Genomic DNA, 24,444 nt, shown 5'->3' on the forward strand with positions numbered 1-24,444 from the left:
TATTTAGAATAATATTTATATTATATATTTTTTTATAATATGATTGTAATTATAATAATATTATTCATAATATCATATGAGAATTTTATTTGTCTATCTGTTTTTATTTTATTTTATATTATTTAAATATTTTATTTTGTTACATTTTTAATTTTATTTTATTTTATGATATGATATGATATGATATGATATGATATGATATGATATGATATGATATGATGTGTCAAACAACATTCAGCGGTCAGATATCTCCTAATATTCACCATCATTCATAGTGTGAATGCTGTAGTTCCACATATTTCCATCTACATATATGCACTCACTTAAGGCAAATATTTATTTACATTAAAAAAAAAACCTTGATGCACAAAAAAAAAAAAAAAAAAAAAAAAAAATGTGAATTTGCATTAAGAGATTATGTGATTGGATAATTGTTCTAGAAAAATGGTATATTTGCAAGAACTATGAACATTTTAAAACATCATTTTTGGAAAAGAATTGACTTTCAAAAACGTCACTGAAATGTGGAGAGTGTTTGAGAGGAGATGATATAGTAAATATAAAAATTTAAAAATTTATAGTCATTATCTGGTAAAATAAAAGAGCCAGAATAGTTTCCCCCCATTGCAGCAATGGCAGAAACAGTGCTTCACTAAAGTTTTATGCAATATTCAATTTTTTTAGCATAAGTTAACTTTGCAGCTTTGCACTGAAAGAGCTACCTGTGCTGCTACAGCTACCTTAATAACCTTTTTACTATTACATTTACTGTAATATTGCTATTTTTACTTACTGTACATTTACTGTAATATTGTAATTTTCTTTGTGGAGGTTTTAAGATAAAAGGTACGATTATAAAATAATCTCAACTCAGATATTTAATTTTCACATACTTTATTAGGTGAGTAGTCATGTAATTTGACATTTCATTATCATAAGTTCTATACGTAAAAACTTGGCCAACAAAAACACACCCAAATGATCTTTGCTGCAATAAGCATCTATAGCCTGCCTAAACGTTTGACATTTAAGTCTCAAGAGGTCTAAAGGTTGTGCTAGATGACAGAATTGCAGCAATAGCATTCTAATGCAGACATTTACTGGTTTTGCCTGTAAAAGTGAGGCAAACAACAAGTACAGAGCTCAGACTGGAATGAGCGGAGCATTTCGTATCCAGACGTGAGTGCTTTATTGTGTTAGCAGACAGGCAATCATTCTCCAATAACCTGTTTCCTGCACTGCCTTATTACATTCTTAATAATACATAAGTTTATTTATAATGCTGACACTCAATAGATTTTTGTTACCCTTTCATCTGGACACACACAAAAAAAAAGTATGGAATGACTAGATTTTTAGAATGTAACTACAATATAAATACACTAATCTGAATGCTTCCTATTTGAAGGACTCTTAATATCAAGGGAAGTAAAACAACTTTGTGCTTTGATTCACCCTCCTAAATGAAGTTGTTAAGCTTCAGGTGCTTCATCTCAATCAGGACTTCAGTGAGTCAATGTCTTGACAGTTTGTCCAAAGTCCTTTATGTGGGTCTAATCCAGCAACCAATGGAGGATTTCCATCTGGGCCAACATATTTAATTCAAGAGCTTGACTTACACAGTTACCAGCCATGTTGCCCTGGGCTTTTACACAGCCGCTCCGCGCCACCGAGAGACAAAGAGCCCACTCTGAAAACGATCTCTATGTAATCGCTTGTGAAGTGACCTCTGGTATTGTGCGGCTTTGCTTCTGCAGTGGAGCGTTTGCTAGGGGTGTGTGTCTAGCTGCGGACGGCTGATGCATTTTAAATGCTTTTCCTCAGAACCTCTGAACTACACAATAGGGTTACATCATCCTCAGCGGAAAGCCAATTGGAGGAACGCAGCATGATTTTGATATTTTAATTAGTAGCTGTAGCTCTGTTACATCATATTTGCCATCATAGTTTCATTTCCAGAGACTGGCGGTCGCCAACACTGAAAGATTTCCACAGAGAGCTCGAGGCGATTATTCGCATTCGAAAACATTCGAATGTTTCCTTTTGAAGCCTCTGCACCAAAAATCACTCTCTGAAACATTCTTGTACACTTCCACTGACGACTTTGCAGTAGCAAAGAGAGCAAAAACCTGTAATGGTAACCATGGAAACAGTCCAGTCAGCCAACAGTGTGTAGCCTTCTGGTGTGCATGGTGCACATACTGAGTGAGGCTCTGTGACTCAGACTCCCAACAAAATCACAAGCAGTCCTCCAAACAAATCCACGCTGCACACACTGCAACTTCCAGTGTCCTTATCAGTCATTTAAATACTATGATATACTCTACCGTATGATTTAAAGACATAACAATGCTTTAAATGCATTTAACTATAGGAAGTATTTTGAAATATTTAAAAAAAGTATTTATTCACTTTGATTTAGCACACACACACACACACACACACACACACACACACACACACACACACACACACATACATACATACATATATAATAATTATTTATATATTGATTGATTTATAATATGAACCATTGCCCAGTATGATATATTGTATGATTTAATTATTGTTTATTTAACTGTTAGGATTTAATAATATATATTAATGAAAATATTATGAAATGTTTAACATGTATGTACATACATATTGTTTTTATTACAGATATTATTTATATAATGATTGATTTATCATCTCAATCCTTCCACAATATGATATATTGTATGATTTAATTATTAAATAATTAATAAGAATTATTGTTAATTAGAAATTAATTATGTATATTTTATTCATATTAATATAGATATTGTTTATATAATGATTGATTTATCATATCAATCATTGAACAATATGATATATTATATGATTAGTTAAATGTAAGATATATATATATATATACACACACACGTTCAAAACAATAGTTGTATTATGTAGTATTGCAAAATTATATATATATATATATATATATATATATATATATATATATATATATATATATATATATATATATATAATTGTATGCTTATGTAGGCTATAGATAGATAATTAGATAATACCAGATAGATACTAATAGAGTTCTAATGTTCAATATATATATATATATATATATATATATATATATATATATATATATATGTATATATGTATATGTATATATATATATATATATATATGTATATATATATATATATATATATATATATATATATATATATATATATATATAGCCTATATATCTATATATATATATATATATATATATATATATATATATATATATATATATATATATATATATATATGTATGTATGTGTGTGTGTGTGTGTGTGTGTGTATGTAGGCCTAATCGTTTATTTATTAACTTATTTATTTATTTATTAAATTATTGTTTATTATGTTATTTATTCGCTTCATTTTGAAGACTTTGACTAGTTTTTCACATAATGACTTTTTTTGGTGGTTATAGTGACTGATTAGCACTGCTCATGGCGACAGATTACAAACATGGACAAAAAAAGTAGTTTCATTAGCATAAAAACAAATGAGAAAGTTGGTGTCAGCCTCTGAACAATCTACGTCAGCAGCTCAAACATTCCAAATAGTTCTTTTCTTACTCTCAGCAACCCGTCCACAAATGGAAGTCTCAGAATTCCAAAAACCTTCCACGGCTTCCATTTCCAACCCCACCACAAAATTTCCCAATTCGGATTTTAACATGTGTGAGTCATATTGTCTTTGGTCGGGTCACTCCCATGAAACCCAAGCCCGGAGCCTCCCGCCGAAACCGAAACAAAATATAAAAGCAAAATGCAAATTGCAGCAGGAGCCCGATTATTTGCATGTCTCTACCGAACACACACCAGGCTTTGCCGCCACACAGCGCCGACTTCCCTTACATAATGCGTTCTGACGTGTGCTAACGTTATTCGGCTGATATCCTCAACCTACAGTCCTCCCTGGTATTTGTGACACTTTATTAAACGCACGATGTCACAATCCGAGCTCACCACTTCATAGCAGAACCTCAGACTGCTATCGCTTTTTAGGAAACGTCTCTGTGTTCAACTAAAGCGAGTGTCCTCGAACGCCTCTTTTAGGATGCCTTATAATTTTGGCATAGTGCTGAATAGGTGAAAGGCACTGGGATGACTTGCATAAGACAAGACTACTATATAGGGCTGCATTAGTGCCACAGTGATATGAACGCAGCTGAATGATACATCTGGATAGATGTAACGTTCCTCCAAGTTGTCAGATCCTCTGCTGTGGTTTCCCTAGTGGACACAATGGAGATTTCAGGAGGGTCGGATCTGTTTCCATGGCAGCCCATCCATCCAGCCAGTGTTTTTAATGAGTGTTACCTCCAGACTGGCAGGAGAAGCTCGTACAGTTTGCATATAACATCTGCGTGATTCCTGAGCGGACCGGTGTTGTTAAAATGCTGCGCTTTGACACTGCTGATCCCAAACCATGAATCATTTAAAGCTTGTGGCAGAGGCGGAAATGTCACGTCCCCTGGATCTGAGCACGTGCGCAGATTAAACCGAGCATTAGTGATGTGTCAGGAGGGGAAAAAAAGAGCGGCGTCTCTTTGAATGTTTCTCAAAATCTTTATTATAACAGATATTCTGTAGAAATGTTCTGTGAGATAAATACGTAATATATTCAAGAAGACGTTCTCGAGGTCTTGAGGTTCGTCATGCATAACTAGAATACATCAAGAGCCCTGTAAACATGACCACCGAATATTAATAAACCTGCGCGCGCGGAGAAAGCACAGAAACATACGTTTCTCGTCAGGATAAATTTGGCACATCTACAGTTAATATGCTTTACAATAATAAGGTTACTGTCCTTAAACTGACATTCCAGATCGAACCGAACATCAAATGAATGAAATGAAACGAAGCAGATCACGAGCATCACAGTTTAAGCTACATACAAAACATTTATCCAAAGCAAAAGTCACTTCTCTACATCGTTCCATATAAAACGGTTGCTCAACCTGGCTTCAACACTGCAAAATATGTATCCAAAGATTTAATAAATAGCCTTTTTTTACATACATAGCGGAACCTCTTTGGAGGTCCACTCTGGAAGAAAAAGTTGACATAGCTAGTCTACCATTAACACCACCAGTAGGCTACTGGGTTAAGCGGGAAGATACTGGTTTGATGTTAATGGTGTTATGTGCTCAGCTCAGTCTATCGAATTGCTTCATTAGAACCAAAAACAAAAAAGAGAGTCCGTCTCTCTAATGAGACCAAACCCTGTCATTGCACATATCTCGGAGTATAGTTTGGAAAACACAGTATTCCTTCAAGCCCCTGGGCCGCTCTTCCGGACCCCTGGTTCAGTCAGTCCCACTGTAAACCCTGGACAATGGAGTTTGGGAGATCGAGAGGAGAATGCATGGAGTGCTTGTCGCCAGATGGGAGAGAGAGAGAGCCTCTTCACAACGTCTTTGGATATACACATCAGAGAGGTCAAGAGTCTTTGGGTCCGTTCACGCCGAGGAGGACTTCTCTGTGCTCTTGTCCAGTGCTTCTCCATCGTTGTCTTCCTCCATGACTGTCAGTGAACAGAGACACTAGGGTTATGAAGAGACACCAACTCACAGATCCTCTATTGTCTACGCACAAGGCACAAAGATGGAGATTCCATGTTGCCATGAATTTTAATTCATCAGAAATGGCGCAATACATCACTGTATCCTATTCGAGAAGCAGAAAACAGACAGTTTAAGCTCAAAGCGCGAGGAAACTGATTATATCGCGCGTGAAATCATTCTACACGCGCTATTTTCGTGCGTAAAGGCATAATAGGGAAGCGCAACATGGAATTTCGCATCATCTGCGCCTCTAACAACCGACTCCTTTTGTTATCGTGTGATAAATAAGGCTTTGCTCGTTACCTCTTTTGCTTCTCCCGATCTGCCCGAGCTTTGGTGGTCGTTTATTCTGGTTGCCACCGAAAAAGTTGTTGGTGTCTTGGAGGCGGCAGGTGAAGGAAAGGTGTTCCTCGTCTCCGTCGTTGCCATAATGATTCATTTTATCCTCGTTGTACGGTAATACATCCGACATGGTGTATGAACTGACAGCGGCTACTGTATCTGCTGCTGAATCGATAGCGCGAGGTGAATTTTGTCGAGCGGATCTTTCGGCTGTTTACCTCTATAGCACGTGTCTCCGCGAGTGGATGTCGAGGACGCGGGGCGAACGCATGCAATTTCCTTCGTTCAGCTCGCGCCCGCTCGAATTACGCCAAATTTCCCACCGTCGGGAATGCTGGAGATGCGAATGGCCGCTCGCGGAGGAATGCGCTTTATTTGCGCTCTCGGGGCTTTTCGGCGGCTGGAGCGTCGTATGGAAAACCTGAGAAACAAATGCAAATCGGGAAGCGATGCAAAACAAAGATCCCTGATGGAGAATGAACGTCACTGAGGCGCGGGCTTCCTCTCCAGCTCTTTCATTGCAGCTATCACCAATATTAATCTTGGCTACATGAAAAAAAAAAGTTTCCTTGTGTCACTGACAAATAAAGATGCCCGGGATGATAAATCTTTTATTATTTAATTATAGTTTAAAGCACATTTGCGATCTATTAAACGTGATATTTGTATTCATGTTGATTTCATACATTTTCAAATAACGTTTATAACATTTTATACAAAATTTCTGATTTATTGACTCTAAAAATGCCATGTGGTGTATCCATCAAGTACTGAAACCCTTTCCTCACACAATGAGTGTACAAAATCATTATAATGTCTTCAAAAACATATTTTTTTACAAGTAAAACTTAAAAAAAAATAAAATAAATGTGTGACACCTTAAATCACAAGGATCTAAATTTGGCGACAAAATCTATTCAAATTTTAATAATACTGAAAATCTAATTGTTAAAACAAAAACTTAACATATGCTGGACAAAATGGACAAAAAAAAGTAAAGTATAAAGTATAAAGTCCTATATATATATATATATACTTATGAATAAAGTCCAAAAAAAGTTTTGGGGGAAATTATTATTATTATTATTATTAACTAGTTTAGCTTTATTTTCATTCACTTCATGAAAGAAGGTGAACCATAAATTCAGTTAGGGTGAATATATAATGAAGAAAAGCCACTATAGTATATAAAACACATATAAGGGAGTGAATTATTATTAACATACATAATTTAATTCCTTTTTTTATAAGAAAATCCTCTTAATTTATCCCAGTTGCTTTCATATGAGCATTCATGGTTTGCAACAAAGACCTAAAGCTTATATTGAGGCTTATTATTATAGTTTATGTCAGTCCTGAAATCCTGAAGCACTGCACATTTTGGATGTCTCCCTTCTGTAATACATTGTTTGCTCATTTGTAGACGATCCAAGACCTGGGTAGACATATGTGGATTTTACAAATAAATGAACTTTGTATGCAACAAATTTAATCACATGTGATTATATATATCAGAAGGTTTCCACAATAGTGAAACAGAGAGTTTATCAGTGTTTTTATACTTTATCTTGCTACCAAAATAACAGTTAAAGGGCTAAGGCACATGATTGTGTAAATTAAATAAGCACTGACTCAGTTTAATAACACTGAGAGTCATCTACATTTTGTAAGACCTCATATCTTTGAGCCCATCTGTTATTTATTCAGTTATTTTATCCTTATCACATGCTTTTTTCAGTTAAAACCCAACCAAACAGAATAAGATATTAAAACATGGCTGTAATTCACAAGAGAACGCAATATGGGATGCTTTCCCCCTCTGTGTATGGGTTTTCATTTTGTAATATCAAAAGCTGGAGTGATGCTGAACTCATACTGGCACAATCTGGATATATGAGCTGAGGGGGTTTGCTTCTCTGTCCAAGATTTTGAGAGCATAATCTTCTGCAGCAGGCACAGCCATAACCTTTCCAGGATTGAGCAGCAGACATTGTCACTCCACTGCAGAAACGAGATGCTCTGCTTCCTCCCATCTGTGAATGAGAGGCCATTTTGTTCCATTCTATCTGATCTGAATAGCTGAAATGGGAAAACACAGAGCCAATTTGGCTTTGTCTCGGTTTGCTAAAAACCAGCTTGTTTCCTTTGAGAGAGGTCATTTGAATGCTTAGGCTTCAGACAGTTTAATATCGGGAGGAATGGTGGAGATGAGCTGAGCATGCTTGGAAATGATGTGTTGACAGACTACAGCTGGTTCTGAGAGTATGACTGAATCCAAAGATAGAGGATGCGTTTCATCTTCAGCTGTAACCTTCATGTTGTGATTCCAGTCATTTTGAACCAAAAGAGGATTTCTTTTTTTTTTCGTCCTGAAAATACTAGCTAATGTTATCATATTGGACTAAAATTGACTGACTTTGCTCACACAGTTTATTACACTTTCTCCAAAATTTTGAACAATTTTGTTTTTGGGGGATTTTATTGTTATACAGTCATATGTGGTGTGCAACAGTTTTGGGAAAAGTTACTTTAAAAATGAATGCATTACAATATTGCATCACTCCCTACAAAGTAACTAATAGCGTTACTTAGTTACTTTTTATGTAAAGTAATGCATTAAGTTACTTTCGCGTTACTTTTTCTCATCTGGGATGGGCTTAATTGTTTGATTTTAATATACCCTGAACCCTGCACATTTTAGAGTGGCCTTTTATTGTGGCCAGCCTAAGGCACACCTGTGCAATAATCATGCTGTCTAATCAGCATCTTGATATAACACACCTGTGAGGTGGATGGATTATCTCGACAAAGGGAGAAGTTCTCACTTACACAGATTTAGAAAGATTTGTGAACAATATTTGAGAGAAATAGGCCTTTTGTGTACACAGAAAAAGTCTTAGATCTTTGAGTTCAGCTCACGAAAAATGGGGACAAAAACAAAAGTGTTGCGGTTATAATTTTGTTCAGTGCTAGAGAGTTCTATTTTTGCAAATGTAAAAGTCCTTTCACAGTAAAAGTGTAATGAATAAAGGCCAAAGTATACTTCAGTTTATACACGTTGATGAGGGTCCGTGTACAGTGCATAACGCAAATTTAATCTCCAAAATAGTATGCACGTAATGCACACACACCGTCCAATTTTTGTAACCGAGGAACATATTTTGTACGCACAGGTCACACATGCACAATGACTTGGTTTTGCACTAATCAGTTGTTCCACAAGGTGGCAGCACTGACCCGGTCCGTTGTTTCACAGTAGATTAGAGAGAGACTGTAGATTAAAAAAGAGTACAAAGACATTTTTGTCGGTCATAACTACCGGAGAAAAATACATCAGACACTGGACAAAGATGAGGCTTTCTAGAGCGCACATGTCGATGGTCTGCATCTGTGCACGCTATCAAATATACTTTGAAAGGCTATGCATTCAACTGTACGCATTTGCTACTATACGCATACAAAAATGAAAGATATTTTGGGCTTAACCCTCAGGATGAAGAAAATGTAAATTGATGCCTGTACAGTAGAGCGCCCCCAACACTGCTGGTCAAATATGGCAGGCCTACAAAAAAGTGTGAGGTGAAATTGCTTATTATGCTACATTATCACCAAATACTGTATTCAGTCAAGCATTTTTTTAAAAATGACCTGGAACACTGAATAGAAGCACAGCACAAAGTTTAAAAGTTTAGTATTTATCAATTAGTATTGCTTCTCCTGGTGGACCCTGTCAGAACAAAACTGTGACCCATTTCTACCAGCTGTAAACCTCTATACCACATAAAGAACTTAAATAACTAAATCACAAACAAAATATTTTATGGTACAGAAAATAAAATGAATCTTTGCAGGTTAGTAAAAAAATATTTACAGTAAGTATCACGTCAATCACAAGTTCTTCTTGTCCTGGCGAGTGAAATTAGCATTGTTCTTTAGTATTTACTTATTTTCTTGTGGCATACTCATTCACAATGCCTCTCCCTGTGGGAACATGCTGTTCTGCGATTTATTTCCCTTGAAACTCTATTCAGAGATCCATCAGATTACTCCTTTATGTTAGCAGCCTTCCTCAAAAAGGTCATTATTCCCAAATTACCTGTATTGTTGGTTTATTTAACCTTTAAGCTTAATGTTACCTATTGTTTTTAATTATGTAAGTAATGAATGATGCTTCAGACACATAAAAGTTGTTATCTAAACTGAGCTTTTGGGATGCTTTCATATGATACACACATAAACTGCTACAAATCATTGTGTGTAGTTCAAGCAGGCGATCGTCTTACACGTGGTGTCATGTGCAGGCAGTGAAACCAAAAGCTGCTGGAACAGATGCCACCTTCAGAGAAGAGTAATTGCAGACACACCCAGTGCTATTAGATGTGCAAACATCCATTGTTGCAAGTACGGTACAACAACGTCAAATCTTTTTATGGCTTCCCGGTCACATCAGCTGAACTAAACAAAGCATTTTTTCTGTATTTAATATGCTTAATAAAGGAAGACTGTTTATTACTACAACTATATGCACAAACTGATATTAAAACATGTACTGATTCACAACATCACTGTCAGACATTTGTGTGCAGGCATATTAATCACATTAATTTAGAGTTAAGTGTATTGTTGTTCTAAGAGGCTTCACATTAGATTTTGACTCATTTGCTTTCATTTATGGGTGTTTCTTCAACTTTTGGGGTCGTTAAGATTTTTGAATGTTTTTAAAAGAAGTCTCTTACACTTACCAAGGCTGCATTCCTTTGATTATTGTGCAATAATATTGCAATTTAAGATGATGTTTTATATTTGAATATATTTTAAAATGTAATTTATTCCTGTGATGCAAAGCTGAATTTTCAGCATCATTACTCCAGCCTTCAGAAATCATTCGGATATGTTGATCAGTGTTGATTCATTTGCAGTTTAATTACTGCTTAAAATTTTTGTGGAAACTGTAATTTCTTTTATTTTTTTTACTTTTCAAGATACTTTGATTAACAGAAAGTCCAAAAGCATTTATATGAATATAAATCTTTTGTAACTAAATGTAAATGTCTTTTCTTTTGCCTTATATAGGTATTTAGTATACATAAAATGCTAGTAGCAAGACAAAGTGGATATTTTATTAGGAAAACGTTTAAAATATAATATATATTCTATCACTGTTTTCTATCACATAATGGTGTGAAATAAACCACAGAATCATTTAAAATGTGCTGAAAATGCTATGAAACAAATGGTGTGAAATAAACACAGAATGGTAATGGACAAATTAAATACTCTGCTGAAAATGAAAGAATATTCACTGTTGGACATTGGTAATGGACAAATTAAATACTCTGCTGACAGTGTGAAATGTGTTTTAGGAGACCCATCTTTGAACAATAGTGTTTGTGCATTATATGAATGCAAGCACTGAAGTTTAGTCTTCCCTGCTGAAAAGACCAGCTGACTTAAGGCATCTAGAAAATGGGCTGTATATGGTCTTATCAATCCACCTGCGGAACCTGGACACGGCCGTATAAACCCCTGGAAACCTAGGATCTCCACAGCCATTTCCCCAAGAGACCAGGCCGTAAACACGTCCATCACACACCAGCGGCCCTCCAGAGTCCCCCTGGAACACCAGAATGCCAATATCCTTGTAGAGCATTTAGATAATGGAGAATTTCAGCTGGTCATTGTCACAAGTACTTTTCTACAGTACCTTACACGCGTCTTTTCCTCCCGTGCTGGACCCAGCACATATCATGTTTGTTGTGATGTTTCCGCTGAAGGAGTTACTGCTGTTGCATCTGGAGGTGGAGACGATGGGGAGTTTGACCGTACGCAGGGTGAGGGGTGTCAGACCTCCGCTGTGGCTGGTGGAGCCCCATCCGGAAACCCGGCACATCTTGCCCGCCAGCAGCCCTGTGTTCTGTTTGGGGAGCGGGGCGAGGGACACATACCTGTTGAGCTCTATGGGTGGACTAAGCTGAAAGAACCCACATCCAGAGACAGATATACAGATTAGGGTCTGTTTCTAACTGTATCGAACTCAATATTAAATAACTTACATTTCAGAAGTAGTAAGAGTGTGTTTTACAAGAAAATACTAGTTCAGTCTTTCTAATTGAAACATAATGTTATGTTTAATACAATGTGTTTTACAAAAGCTTTCTGCCTTCTATAGACAGCAACACAACTGAAACGTTTTATGGCCCAGAAAGGTAGTAAGGACATCATTAAAATAGTCCATGTCACATCATTGTTATTATTAGTTGTTATTTTTGTTTTCTTTGCACACAAAAAGTATTCTCGTGGCTTCATAAAATTAAGGTTGACCCACTGATGTGACATGGACTATTTTAACAATGTCCTTACTACCTTTTTGGGCCATAAAAGTTTCAGTTGTGTTGCTGTCTATGGAGGGTCAGTAAGCTCTCGGATTTCAATCTGTAATCTGTGTTCTGAAGATGAACGAAGGTTTTCGGGTTTGGAACGACATGATGGTGTGTAATTAATGACTGAATTTTCAACTTTTGGGTGAACTATCCCTTTAATAGTTGGTAAATAATAAGAATTGGTCCCCAAACTAAAGTGTGATTTTTTTTACACCAAATTATTTCAGTGTAATATTTCCAGTTGTTCATGTATTTTTGATCCGTCAGAGAAACTTATGTTAAAACCAGAATTTATCGTGTTTCTGAGCAGCAAACAATAGCAGAATTTTGTTCCTTAATGAATCATTGTTTTGAACAAATCTGTTGAATGAATGATTCCATGACTCATTTTTGAAGGATATCGCATATGTGAGTAATAAGTACTTAGTTCGTGACCATTAAAAAAGTGTGTTCTATATAATACTGTTTTATGAATACTATGAATTCACCCGTAAGTGAGTGAATAACTATAAGAGGCAAAGAACCAGAGTGCTGTACCTTTATGAGCATGATATCTGCATTATTGGTGCTCATGTTGTACTGAGGGTGCGGGACAAGTGACAGAGGCTTGGAGTACTGCTCTGTCCCCTCATAAGCACCTAAAGTATAGTCTCCAGCCACCACCATCATCTGATCCATCCTTAAAGACAAGTAAAAATTCAGTCAAGACTCTCTGAAAAAACTTGGATTGATATTCTAGCACCACCATACTAAAGCACTCCAAAACAATGCGAATAAATACAGGAAGAGTTAGTTATAAGTTTGATATCTGATTTCTTGACATCACTTGTTATACACAGTGTCTCTTTGTAGAGGACATGAATTGAATGACAGTATTTCTCGCTGTTAGCAGCCTCAGCTGTGCCAAGCAGCAGATAAGCCAGCATTCATTAAGTCCCGCACGGTGATGACGGGTCAAGGTTAGTGTGCGTCCTGAGTGCCTGTCTGCTTTACTCTGGCATTCGACTCACCCACGGAGTTCCTGCCATATTGTACATCATGTAAGTCTCAGAAACAGCCTGTTAGGTAGAGAATTTATTTAAAGAAAATGTGAAAAATCATGCACCCAATATTGCAATGGGCGGCTGTAAGCACCCAGGACTTGTGGACCAGAGATCCGCCACAGAAGTGCTGGCCCTTCGAGCTCTGTAACGACACGATGTATTTGATTGAATTCGGTGAAGGGGTATATCCGCCAACAATGCGCCCTTGAACAAAGTCCAGACCTGGAAAACATTATAACAACCATTTAAAACAGCTAAGAACTCAAGGTGACTGTGAAAGGACAATGAAGATTAATCTCACTGAATTGACAGCTGACAAAATCAAGCTTGACACACTGCCTGTTAAATAAAAGTCACGTTTCATTCCAAGGCAGGATATATAACCTATATCCTATAAAGGCCTCGTATGGCTTACAAAGTAGTCTGATAATGAGAGTATGCTACAGGGGTTTTATGGTTAATGATATTTGATTGTTTCATTCAAACTGTAATTGATTAGCTGCATAATCGCATATGCAAATTGGTCACTGACAAATAAGAATGTTCACGATGTTCACAAAGGAAAAAAAAAAAAATATATATATATACTTTATACAATCTCCTCTCTATAATATACAATATTTTTTTGTTATTGACACACTATTTTCCTAATTAATCCTGTACAGTTGCTTTAAAACAATCTGTATTGTTAAAAGTGCTATATAAATAAGGGTGACTTGACTTGACAATAATTCATAGGATGGCTAAATCAACTAATCAATCAATCAATCAATCAATCAATCAATGATTCTTGCTTATTAATTGCTTATTAGTATTTGACAAACCTTTGTAAAAAGAGTATATACTTAAGGTTTACTTTTTAAAAAGAAAGAAACAATAACAATTTGATGAGGCTTTTTACAGTATTAGGTTAAGACAGTTGTATCATTCAGACCTTTTTTATGTCTGATGAATTAAAATTTTAAATCTAAAAAATACCAAATATTGAGTAAAAAGTCAATCTTAAGTATTGTAATAATCATTGCCTTGTTGAAAAGCTAAAGCTGTAGGCAAAACAACAAAAAACAAAAATAGTTTAGATGATATTATTCAGTATACTCACAGTTGGCTGGGATGAGTTTCAACAGCACCAGAAAGAGCAGCATGACCACGGCTAATGTGAGCGTGTAAAGCAGTTCTGACTCTCTGACTCTAGACTCTATCTAGCAGACCCCTCCACATAGGGTGAGGAAATCACATCAACACTGTTCCTCAGGTTTCCATAGTTCTGATTTCAGTATTCATGGGGTGCTATGAATCAAACAATGTTTGATTCAACTGAAGAAGTTGGGCTTTCAGCGGCGCTGCCCCCTCTGACCTTCTCATAACAGATAATGTGTTCTCACTGGATCACTTCAAAGTAATGGCCATGTATTAAGACAAGTTCAAACAAGTCTGCTAAGTCTCGCCAACTCTGTATGGGATAATTAATCAGTCCCTTGTTAAAAATGCTAATGTGTTGCTAATATAATGCTAATATCGAATCAGTCCTAAAGGCCTCAAATAAGAATCTTCAAAAGGCATGTTCCCACCAGAATAATTATAACTATAGCAATAATTATATTAGCGTTGTTCACAACAGCAGACGATAACACGTTTTTCATTGCCGTTTGCCACTTTAAATCTTAGCACGCTTTAAAGTCGGGTGGATTCTGATTGGTTATCCATGTTTCATCAGACATCAAAATAGTTCCATGAGTGATACAACTGCTATGATTCTTTATCATTATAGCGGCTGAAATAACCAGCATATGCTGGTTAGGTATGTTTTGATGCTGGTCCTTTGCTGGTTTATGCTGGTCCTTTGATGGTTTAAGCTGGTCATTTGCCGGTTTAAGCTGGTCCTTAGCTGGTTTAAGATGGTCCTTTGCTGGTTTAAGCTGGTCATTTGCTGGTTTATGATGGTCCTTTGCCGGTTTAAGCTGGTCCTTAGCTGGTTTATGATGGTCCTTTGCTGGTTTAAACTGGTCCTTAACTGGTTTATGCTAGTCCTTTTCCTGGTTTAAGCTGGTCCTTTGCTGGTTTAAACTGTTCCCTAGCTGGTTTATGCTGGTCCTTTTCTTGGTTTAAGCTGGTCCTTTGCTGGTTTAAGATGGTCCTTTGCTGGTTTAAGCTGGTCCTTTGCTGGTTTGTGCTGGTCCTTTGCTGGTTTATGCTGGTCCTTTTCCTGGTTTAAGCTGGTCCTTTGCTGGTTTAAGATGGTCCTTTGCTGGTTTAAGCTGGTCCTTTGCTGGTTTGTGCTGGTCCTTAGCTGGTTTATGATGGTCCTTTGCTGGTTTAAGCTGGTCCTTAGCTGGTTTATGCTGGTCCTTTTCCTGGTTTAAGCTGGTCCTTTGCTGGTTTAAACTGGTCCTTAGCTGGTTTATGCTGGTCCTTTTCCTGGTTTAAGCTGGTCCTTTGCTGGTTTAAGATGGTCCTTTGCTGGTTTAAGCTGGTCCTTTGCTGGTTTGTGCTGGTCCTTTGCTGGTTTATGCTGGTTTAAGCTGGTCCTTTGCTGGTTTATGCTGGTTCTTTGCTGGTTTAAGCTGGTTCTTTTGCTGGTTTATGATGCTCCTTTGCTGGTTTATGCTGGTCCTTTGCCAGCACATGCTCCGCATAAACCAGCAAAGGACCAGCATAAACCATCATCCCAGCGTCAAAACATACCTAACCAGCATATGCTGTTTTGTTCAACAGGGTGGACTTCCCTATTTTCATAGAATTAGAATGATTATTAAAACTTAATCGTTTTAATGATTTTAATGATTATTAAAGTTACTGTCCTTGGTGTGGCCCTTAAGAATCAAGATACAAACAGAAATTCTGAAAACTAAACGTTCAGTTTTATCTCATTTGATTTTAGGAGGATTCATAGTGCCTCAACAAACACCAAGAAACAGTACCCATGCAGTGCTGTTTGTTAGCATTCATAGATTTTGTTGGGATAAACATATTGTACAGAATTCTTTCCCCTTTCCTCAAGGCCTGATCAAAAACTTGTGGTGATACTTTGTTCTAGCGAATCGAAAGAGCTTTTCTTAACAGGTTGCGTAACGAGTGCTATGTTAAGCATGTAGCATGACTAACAATTACACCTGCTTGGCAATGCCTAGCATCTCTAGGGGCTGAACAAAATCATGTGATCTCTTGAGAATATTTCTTTATTAAGGTGTTTTACCAACATTTCCCTTGAATACAGCTTTCAACCTGGAGGCCTTTGATAAAGATTCATACTTTTGAAGAGTCGAATGTCAGAACATCAGAACATCTGCCAGTCACTTTAGGAATGCTGAAGGAGGTAATCTGCTTTTTACTCTTCTCTCCAAATCTGCAGAAAACTGACAATATTCAAGTCAAGTGATTGATCTGGCCAGGGCAGATTTTTTTGGTCACACATTTTCACTGTTCTGACCAACAGAAAGCGGCTTGGGTTGAAAGTGACTTTGCGAGACAATAGACAATGGACCTTTTTTGTCTGCAAGCTGCACCTTAAACGTAATCCATCTTCTCTGTTAGCGACTTGCAAACATTTTCTCCATTGGATTTTATTTAGGATGCAATACCACACATTTGACAAGAGCATTTTGTTTCCGAAATACACACCATGTTTCTATAACTACCTACGTCAAGGGAAAGAGAACCACAATAACATGCTCCAGTTACAATACTTACATACAATAAAGACAATGCAGCACCATTAATAAGAAATTAATTTTTGGCATCTCATTTGATTTTCGAACAATGAGAGGAGAGAAATTGGCATTTTTTTTCTAAACAAATCTCATGAGGCACTATGAGAATACAGATTCATTACATCCAAGGTGGGACTTCAGATACATGGCAAACTCATCCTTCTAGGTGGAGCTCTCCCCTGAGGCTATAGACAGGCATTTATACAGTAAAGCGATCTTGTCCACAGCTGATTTGGTTACCACCACCCTATTGCCCTTTCCACCCAATTTCACCGTCACCCGATATCCTATTCTCTGACAAACCATTCTGTCAGATGAGAGAGTCTATAGGTATTTGATTTCCCTTACATAGCAGCACACTCTATGAATCAAATGCAAGGTCTTAGACATGATAGCATCAAACAAGAGGAGGCCATCTCAGATACTGAGAGCTTTTGGGTCAGTAAGTCCCGGCGTGTTATTGTTTTTGTTCCTGCAAATAGTTAGTGTACAAACAAGACCATAAATACTAAGGGACAGATGTGGTTACACTATAAAAGCAAAGACAATATTCACAGTTTAGGTAGTGTGGGAGGAATTTAGAGGAATTTAGATGCTCAGGATAGAGTTTTCAATGCTCAGGGTGAGTTTTAATACTGTCCGTTTATGTTTTGGGTAGAAAACGTCATATATAAAACATATATATATATATATATATATATATATATATATATATATATATATATATATATATATATATATATATATATATATATATATATATATATAAACGTTTTGAGGTCTTTTATGCATAAGAAGTCTCTTACTGCTTTCCAAGGCTGTGTTTATTTGATCAAAAATACAGTAATATTGTGAAACATTATTATAATTTAAAATGTCTGCTTTCAATTTAAACATAATAAAAAATTCTAATTATTCCTGTGATGTCGAAGCTGAGTCTTCAGCATCATTACTCCAGTCTTCAGTGTCACGTGATCCTTCAGAAATCATTCTAATATGCTGATTATCAATGTTGAAAACAGTTGCACTGCTTCATATTTTTGTGGAAACCTTACCTTTTTTTTAAACATTATTTCTCAGGATTCTTTGATTAATCAAACATTTAAGAGAAAAGCATTTATTTGAGAAAACACACACACACACACACACACACACACACACACACACACACACACACACACACACACACACACACACACACATATAAATACAATGTAAAAAATAAGTAAAACTTCCTTGCTGAATAAAAGTAGTGTAGTTCACATACACGTCATATTAACAATTTTAGACACTTTGAAATGACAGTTATTGATGACAATGTCTATTCTTTGAATTGGTTTTTCTATAAAAGAGTGTTTTATTACATTTATTAAAAAAAAAACTAAAGCAGCTAAACCACAGTTTAAATACATCTAAACAAAACCTTTTTTGGTTTTAGCTTTTACCTTTTATCCCAGCAGAGTACCCTGTTGTTGGAAACTCGCCCGTGACATTAATTCAGTATTTGCCCGTGTATTATGTAAAATGTGATGGCTTTTCTTTTACCACAGCTGTTTGTATGTGTTTCCCCTCTGACCTCCAAACGTCCTCTGTGTTTTAGACCCCTCCAACATGAAGAAATGGCTTGAATACACCTTGCTCCTCATCATCTCTACGCTTCATGGTAAATTACCAGAGTAACTCAGAGTCTCATCTAAATATAACACATATGTAACAGGAAGTTGCTATCTGCGTATACATGACTGAAAGCCTGTGTTTATCTAGGACATATGAGGCCTTGCTTTATCATTATTCTCTTCATTTACAGGCTCGCTGCAGCAGAGAATCATTGGAGGACAGGAGGTTGAGCCCTATTCCATAAAGTACCAGGCCTCTATCCAGTACAACAACTACCATTACTGCGGAGGAACGCTCATACACCGGCAGTGGGTGGTTACTGCCGCCCACTGCTGGAGACCGTGAGTACTTATTGACAAGGAACTGAACACACTAAGCATGCTACATTATTTGAGGTCGGCCGAATCCTTACACTGACTGTACTGATGTGATAATGTTGGGTTCTGCTGTCTACTCTGTTCACAGGAGCTATTTAATCAAAGTGGTTTTGAGTGAACATAAGCTCTCCAGTAAAGAGGGCGTAGAGCAGGTGTTCAGTGTGTCCAGAGTTCTGGTGAATTACATGTACAGTTACAGGACATTTGATAGTGACATTATGCTCTTGAAAGTAAGTTCATCAAGCATGAAATATATAAATATTACACACATGTTAATAAGTATATGTTTGTTTATCTTAGCATCCTAGTTAGGAAGTAACAAACATATATTGTAACAGCAAATGCATAGTAAAAAAATATGGGTTGCACTTTATTTTACAGTACGTGTACTTACATGTACTTATAGTGTACTTACAGTGTATTTATCTAAGAAAGTTCTGGTAATACAAGGTAACTACATGGGTTAGGGTTAGGTTTAGGGTTAGGTTCAGGGTTAATACCTAGTTATTACATAGCTATTGTAATTTCTACAATAAGTACATAGTATGTACATGAGGAACAGGACTGTTCTTAGTAATTACTAGAAAGAAAGTAGTATTTCAGTTTGTTACTTGCTGTATACTATATATATATATATATATATATATATATATATATATATATATATATATATATATATTAGTGCTGTCAAATGATTTATCATGATTAATCATGATTAAATAAGTTTTTTTGCATAAAATATGTGTGTTCTGTGTATATTTATTATGTATTTAAAAATACACACACATGCATGTACACATTTCAGAAAAAATATATATTATATGAATATAAATATAAATATAGACATGTAAATACATGTAAATATTTTCAAAATACATACTGTATGTGTGTGTGTATTTATATATAAATAATAAATATACACAGAACACACATATATTATGCAAACAAAAACTTTTAGTTTGGATGCGATTAATCGTTTGACAGCACCTATATATATATATATTCCTTCATTCATTCATTTTTTTTGCTATTCAAAGCTTTGGGTTTGGTACTGTTTTTGAATATTTTTGACAAAATGTCTTAGGAAATACAGTAAAAGATATAATATTTTAAATATTATTACAATTCATTACAGTTTTTTAAAATAATATGGCACAACATTTTTTTATATTTGAATATATTCCATTGTAATATATTTTAAAATGCATTTTATTCCTGTAATGCTGAATTTTCAGAGTCGCATGTTTCTTTAGAAATCAATCTAATATGCTAAATTTTGTGCTAAAATATATCTGATTGTTATCAGTGTTGAATTATCAATAATATATAATATTATCAACAGTTATAAAACGGATAGTTCCGGTGCTTGATTCTGATTGGTTGAGCCGCGTTCGAAGCTGTTGTAAATTACTCTACAAACATACACCTTTGTTTACTTCTGTGTGTTGCTCAGCGACCACTTTGTTGGAAGCACAGCTGTTTCTGAGGAACTACATTGTTTGGTGGAAGAATACTGTTTTTATTTACATCATTACACTTTATTTGCTCTGTTTTATTCGGTGAAACTCCGCTTCGCGTTGTGCCTAACAATGCCCCTTATCTGTTATAAATTCACTGTAAACCACGGCTTCGTGGGGCTTATTGCTTTATTAAAACATTTTCCGTTTCCATTCATTGTTGGATCTGTGCATTAGTTGGAAAAGCCTGCAGAGCTCAATGCCAACATTCAGCTGGCTGTGCTGCCAACCTCACTCGCTCCTTTACAAGGGGGCACGTTTTGCACGGTGAGCGGCTGGGGCGTCACTCAGGTCTACAGTTATTACCTGTCCCCCGTCCTGCGTGCTGTGGACGTCCAGATCATCCCTCAGTGTCAATACTACTACTACTACAGAATCACGGACAACATGGTGTGCGCCGGCTCCCCGCTGGGTGGAAAAGACTCCTGCCAGGTTCTGAAACACAAAACACAGACAGGAAAAGAGACAATATGCATTCAAAATAGATTTTCGATAAAACTAACAGCATCATGGTGTAACACTTAGCACTGTGTGATCCTGTGGTGACACTGTGCTTTGTTTGGCTGCAGGGCGACTCTGGTGGGCCTCTCATCTGTAATGGTTATTTTGAGGGGATTGTGTCCTGGGGCATCAGTTGTGCCAACAAGTATTTCCCAGGAGTCTACACCAAAGTCCGCAACTACGTCACTTGGATCAACTGGATAATCGAAAATGACAGCACCAGCTAGAACCTTCTTTTTCCAAAGGTGGTTGACCTGCCACACCACAGAAATGACACCAGACGGTCAAAAAGACCCAGCGGTCATGTCTGTTACATAAGATATAAATACCAGCATCGAAACTTGTTTTATTTTGTTATGTTCTCAAACAAGGATGTTCAATTAATAAAAGTGAAAGAAAGAGCAGAGCAGGTTTTGGATATCACAAAGCAAAAAAAAATATTTTTGTACTTAATATTTTTGTCTTGTTTTCCAGTACAAATATCTAAATGTTTTTGAATCAAGATACATTTAAGCAAGCAAAAAAAAAAAAAAAAAAAAAAAAAACTTGTTTTGCCTTGTTTTTAACAAAAACTAACTAAATTTTGATACATCTTTCAGGAAACAAGACTTAATATCTTTTTAAGTAAATGCATCTTGATTTAAGAATGTTATGATCTTTGTACTAGAATTTGTGGCTAAATTATTATTTGTACTGACGTAAAATCAAATTCCAACAAACTTAAATGGTCATCTTGATTTAGATTCTTTTTATTCTATTTTTTTCCTTTTATTATTATTTCTTCCAAGGCAGAAGATTATAAAATAATAAATCAAATATTTTCCAAGCTTACTATTGCTGTTTGCATATTTATCTCCAACTGTCTGATGTGAAAAGGAAATGCTTTTTCATCATTATTCCACTGTATTATAGTGACCTTTATACCTCGTCCTCACTGTCTCTGGTTGTGGCTAAGGGAAAGGTTGCTAATTTGCCTCTGACTGGAAATTACATAACTTTGCAGCATGACAGCATCGCACACATCAAACACAAGCGTCAGGGAGGTGGGAGAACTGGGAAAAGGGATTGGATGCCGGATCTGGAAAAAACAGAGTCACAGGAAAGTTTGTTGAGCCGCAGAAACACAACACATACACAGCACAGCAACATGGCAGATCAAAAGATGAGAGGTGAGCTTATTAATGGGTTGAATGAGCACTTATCTGGAATAAAAGATTTGATCTGGAAATCCCTAGAGGCCAGGAAATTTGCCTACTGCCCCTACAGCAAGTTCAGAGTCGGGGCGGCACTCCTGACACACGACGGGACGGTTTTCACAGGTGAGGGAAGGCTTGAAATGCACCACAAAGGTCTTTAAGTTGTGCCAATATCAGAGAGTTTCAGCAGTCAGTTCCCAGTGCTGGCTGCGTAAGAAACATCAACTGCTGTAACAAGAGTTTTTGAATACTGTGTGAATAATGTATGAAGGCTGAACTCAATGTGTACTCAGTTTGTCGGCAAAGTCACATAAAAGCTTGTTAAACCATTACTTGCAAACAGAGGGAAGACTAATGGGACTTAAGATTAAGACGTGAAAGGGACTTAACACACACTTTATGAGTCCTTATTATGGGGCTCTCGAATCTGATTGGTCAAGCGTGACAATCAGCGCTCAGGTATTTCCTGATCTTTGCTGGCAATGCTGTCAGCTCATCCAGGAAACTGAATCTGGTGCTATTTTCATGTCTCTCGTATCACGCTACAGACTCGCTCTCTTTTCATTCAAACACATCTGGTGCAATCTTACACCTCAGTTATGGACTGTAGTAAAAAATTAGCTTTTTCTAACCAGAATGTTGCTAGACAAATTGTTTTGTATATTTTAATGCATTATTTTCTCTTAGTGGAAGCTAATAAACAAGTAAAAATATATGTAATGTAATATCTTTATCATGGTTTCTTAAGTGTTTTTTTTTTTTTTTTTTTTTTTTTTTTTTTTTTTTTTTTTTTTTTTGACAGAATGGAGCATTCTCTCGCAAAAGTATTCCAGTCCCTTGCAAAACAACTAAACCATATATATTTTTTCCATCATCATGTTCTCTCCAGGGCTCTGTATGTCACCTCCCCCACCCAAAAAAAAAAAAAAAAAAAAAAAAAAAAAAAAAAAAATATTTTTATACACACACACACACACACACACACACATAAAACGGGCCAAAATATATTTAAAATTTGTTACATTATAATATATATATATATATATATATATATATATATAGAACTCTTTGATCTGATATATATACTAAAGCATTTAAAATATATTTATTAATATTTAAAAATATTTTGCCCTCTATATCCAAGAAAATACATTCACATATGTCATATGCCCCTGAAACCATTTAGAAATATAGAAGGATCAAAAAGTACATGTATTTCAATTTCAAAACTACTGATAACTCTTTGATCCGATTAAGCAATGCAGTTGTTTATTGCTCTTCAAGTGACACAGCCTTGAACAGCCTTGTTTTAATCATCACAGAAAAGTAAATAAAAACTCGGCCCATGACCTGACAGGCCTCCTCCAGACCAGCCAAGGGAAACACGAGTGCAAGATGTACCTTACATAATATTTATTTGTCTTGCGTTCACAGTGTGACATTTAAACTTCATTATTTCTCTACACGGCTGTAATGTGGAAAACGCGTGCTTCTGCTTGGGCATCTGTGCTGAGAAAACTGCCATCTCAAAAGCCGTCTCAGAGGGCTACACGGATTTCAAAGCCATTGCTATTGCAAGGTAAATTTCTACTGCATTCAACAGGCCCTCTAGTGGTTGAATAACATTTCTAACTAGCTCCATAATTGGAAATACTCTCTTAGTATAATACAGCACCAATGTAAGTGTCTTCTGCTCTTTTAGTGATATGTGTGAGCACTTCGTGTCCCCTTGTGGTGGCTGCAGACAATTCATGAGAGAGGCAAGTTTCATTTACCACAGTATTTCACAGCATAGGCTACTCAAGGTTTCATTAAACATGTTATTTTGGTTTTCGCCTGAACAGTTCGGTGCAAACTGGGACGTGTATTTGTCCAAACCCGACGGTTCCTACGTGGAGATGACTGTTGAGGAACTGCTGCCTGCGTCTTTCGGTCCAGAGGATTTAAAAATGAAGAAAGTGAATATTCGGAACGAGTTTTAGACAATAAACTCTTTGTAGTTTCGGTTTCGCTGTGTAGACAGAAAATGTTTATGTGGATTAATGGTGTTTAATAATGTGTGTTACTGTTAAGGAATGTTACAATGTTGTAAATTGTAAAAAATATATATTTTAAATAAATACAGTCAATGCAGTTATATAAGTGAACACATG

The 24,444-nt window shown here is 36.2% G+C and overlaps 4 protein-coding genes across 5 annotated transcripts; 2 read left to right on the forward strand and 2 right to left on the reverse strand.

Annotated features, from left to right (window-relative positions):
* Positions 1–4,593: 4,593 nt before the first annotated feature.
* On the reverse strand, positions 4,594–6,460 carry LOC109077531 (calcium/calmodulin-dependent protein kinase II inhibitor 2-like). The gene is made up of 2 exons (XM_019093079.2): positions 5,912–6,460; positions 4,594–5,568 (listed from the first exon to the last, which is right to left on the reverse strand). Exons 1-2 carry the CDS (start codon positions 6,078–6,080, stop codon positions 5,504–5,506), a joined length of 234 nt encoding a protein of 77 aa, XP_018948624.1. The 5' UTR covers positions 6,081–6,460; the 3' UTR covers positions 4,594–5,503.
* A 4,780-nt stretch (positions 6,461–11,240) lies between these two features.
* On the reverse strand, positions 11,241–13,698 carry LOC122146714 (trypsin-3). 2 transcript variants are annotated; one of them, XM_042767042.1, is made up of 4 exons: positions 13,436–13,698; positions 12,868–13,009; positions 11,655–11,921; positions 11,241–11,564 (listed from the first exon to the last, which is right to left on the reverse strand). In XM_042767042.1, exons 2-4 carry the CDS (start codon positions 13,006–13,008, stop codon positions 11,370–11,372), a joined length of 603 nt encoding a protein of 200 aa, XP_042622976.1. In that variant the 5' UTR covers position 13,009; positions 13,436–13,698; the 3' UTR covers positions 11,241–11,369. The 2 variants fall into 2 exon arrangements, with proteins under 2 accessions (XP_042622976.1, XP_042622977.1); XM_042767043.1 differs by lacking the exon at positions 13,436–13,698 and having other exon boundaries at positions 12,868–13,158.
* Positions 13,699–17,655: 3,957 nt separating this feature from the next.
* On the forward strand, positions 17,656–21,572 carry LOC109086126 (trypsin-3-like). Its single transcript, XM_042767044.1, has 6 exons — positions 17,656–17,705; positions 18,684–18,746; positions 18,891–19,041; positions 19,166–19,307; positions 20,772–21,026; positions 21,164–21,572. Exons 2-6 carry the CDS (start codon positions 18,695–18,697, stop codon positions 21,320–21,322), a joined length of 759 nt encoding a protein of 252 aa, XP_042622978.1. The 5' UTR covers positions 17,656–17,705; positions 18,684–18,694; the 3' UTR covers positions 21,323–21,572.
* Positions 21,573–22,111: 539 nt separating this feature from the next.
* cdab (cytidine deaminase b) lies at positions 22,112–24,438 on the forward strand. Its single transcript, XM_042766048.1, has 4 exons — positions 22,112–22,413; positions 23,758–23,870; positions 23,994–24,051; positions 24,136–24,438. The coding sequence occupies exons 1-4, from the start codon at positions 22,165–22,167 to the stop codon at positions 24,271–24,273; spliced, it is 558 nt and encodes a 185-aa protein (XP_042621982.1). The 5' UTR covers positions 22,112–22,164; the 3' UTR covers positions 24,274–24,438.
* The last annotated feature ends 6 nt before the right edge of the window (positions 24,439–24,444 follow it).

This window comes from Cyprinus carpio, chromosome A11, assembly GCF_018340385.1.
Source record: "Cyprinus carpio isolate SPL01 chromosome A11, ASM1834038v1, whole genome shotgun sequence".
In the NCBI taxonomy this organism is placed as follows: domain Eukaryota; kingdom Metazoa; phylum Chordata; class Actinopteri; order Cypriniformes; family Cyprinidae; genus Cyprinus; species Cyprinus carpio.

Coding starts and splice junctions, on each gene's coding strand:
- LOC109077531 (XM_019093079.2), bottom strand. CDS start 6,080: ATGTCGGATGTATTACCGTACAACGAGGATAAAATGAATCATTATGGC. Junction 5,569..5,911: donor GATCGGGAGAAGCAAAAGAG/GTAACGAGCAAA, acceptor GTTCACTGACAG/TCATGGAGGAAGACAACGAT.
- LOC122146714 (XM_042767042.1), bottom strand. CDS start 13,008: ATGGATCAGATGATGGTGGTGGCTGGAGACTATACTTTAGGTGCTTAT. Junction 11,922..12,867: donor CAGATATCATGCTCATAAAG/GTACAGCACTCT, acceptor GGGTTCTTTCAG/CTTAGTCCACCCATAGAGCT. Junction 11,565..11,654: donor GAGGAAAAGACGCGTGTAAG/GTACTGTAGAAA, acceptor CTGGTGTTCCAG/GGGGACTCTGGAGGGCCGCT.
- LOC109086126 (XM_042767044.1), top strand. CDS start 18,695: ATGAAGAAATGGCTTGAATACACCTTGCTCCTCATCATCTCTACGCTT. Junction 19,308..20,771: donor GTGACATTATGCTCTTGAAA/GTAAGTTCATCA, acceptor TCTGTGCATTAG/TTGGAAAAGCCTGCAGAGCT. Junction 21,027..21,163: donor GTGGAAAAGACTCCTGCCAG/GTTCTGAAACAC, acceptor GTTTGGCTGCAG/GGCGACTCTGGTGGGCCTCT.
- cdab (XM_042766048.1), top strand. CDS start 22,165: ATGCCGGATCTGGAAAAAACAGAGTCACAGGAAAGTTTGTTGAGCCGC. Junction 22,414..23,757: donor ACGACGGGACGGTTTTCACA/GGTGAGGGAAGG, acceptor ATTTCTCTACAC/GGCTGTAATGTGGAAAACGC. Junction 24,052..24,135: donor GCAGACAATTCATGAGAGAG/GCAAGTTTCATT, acceptor TCGCCTGAACAG/TTCGGTGCAAACTGGGACGT.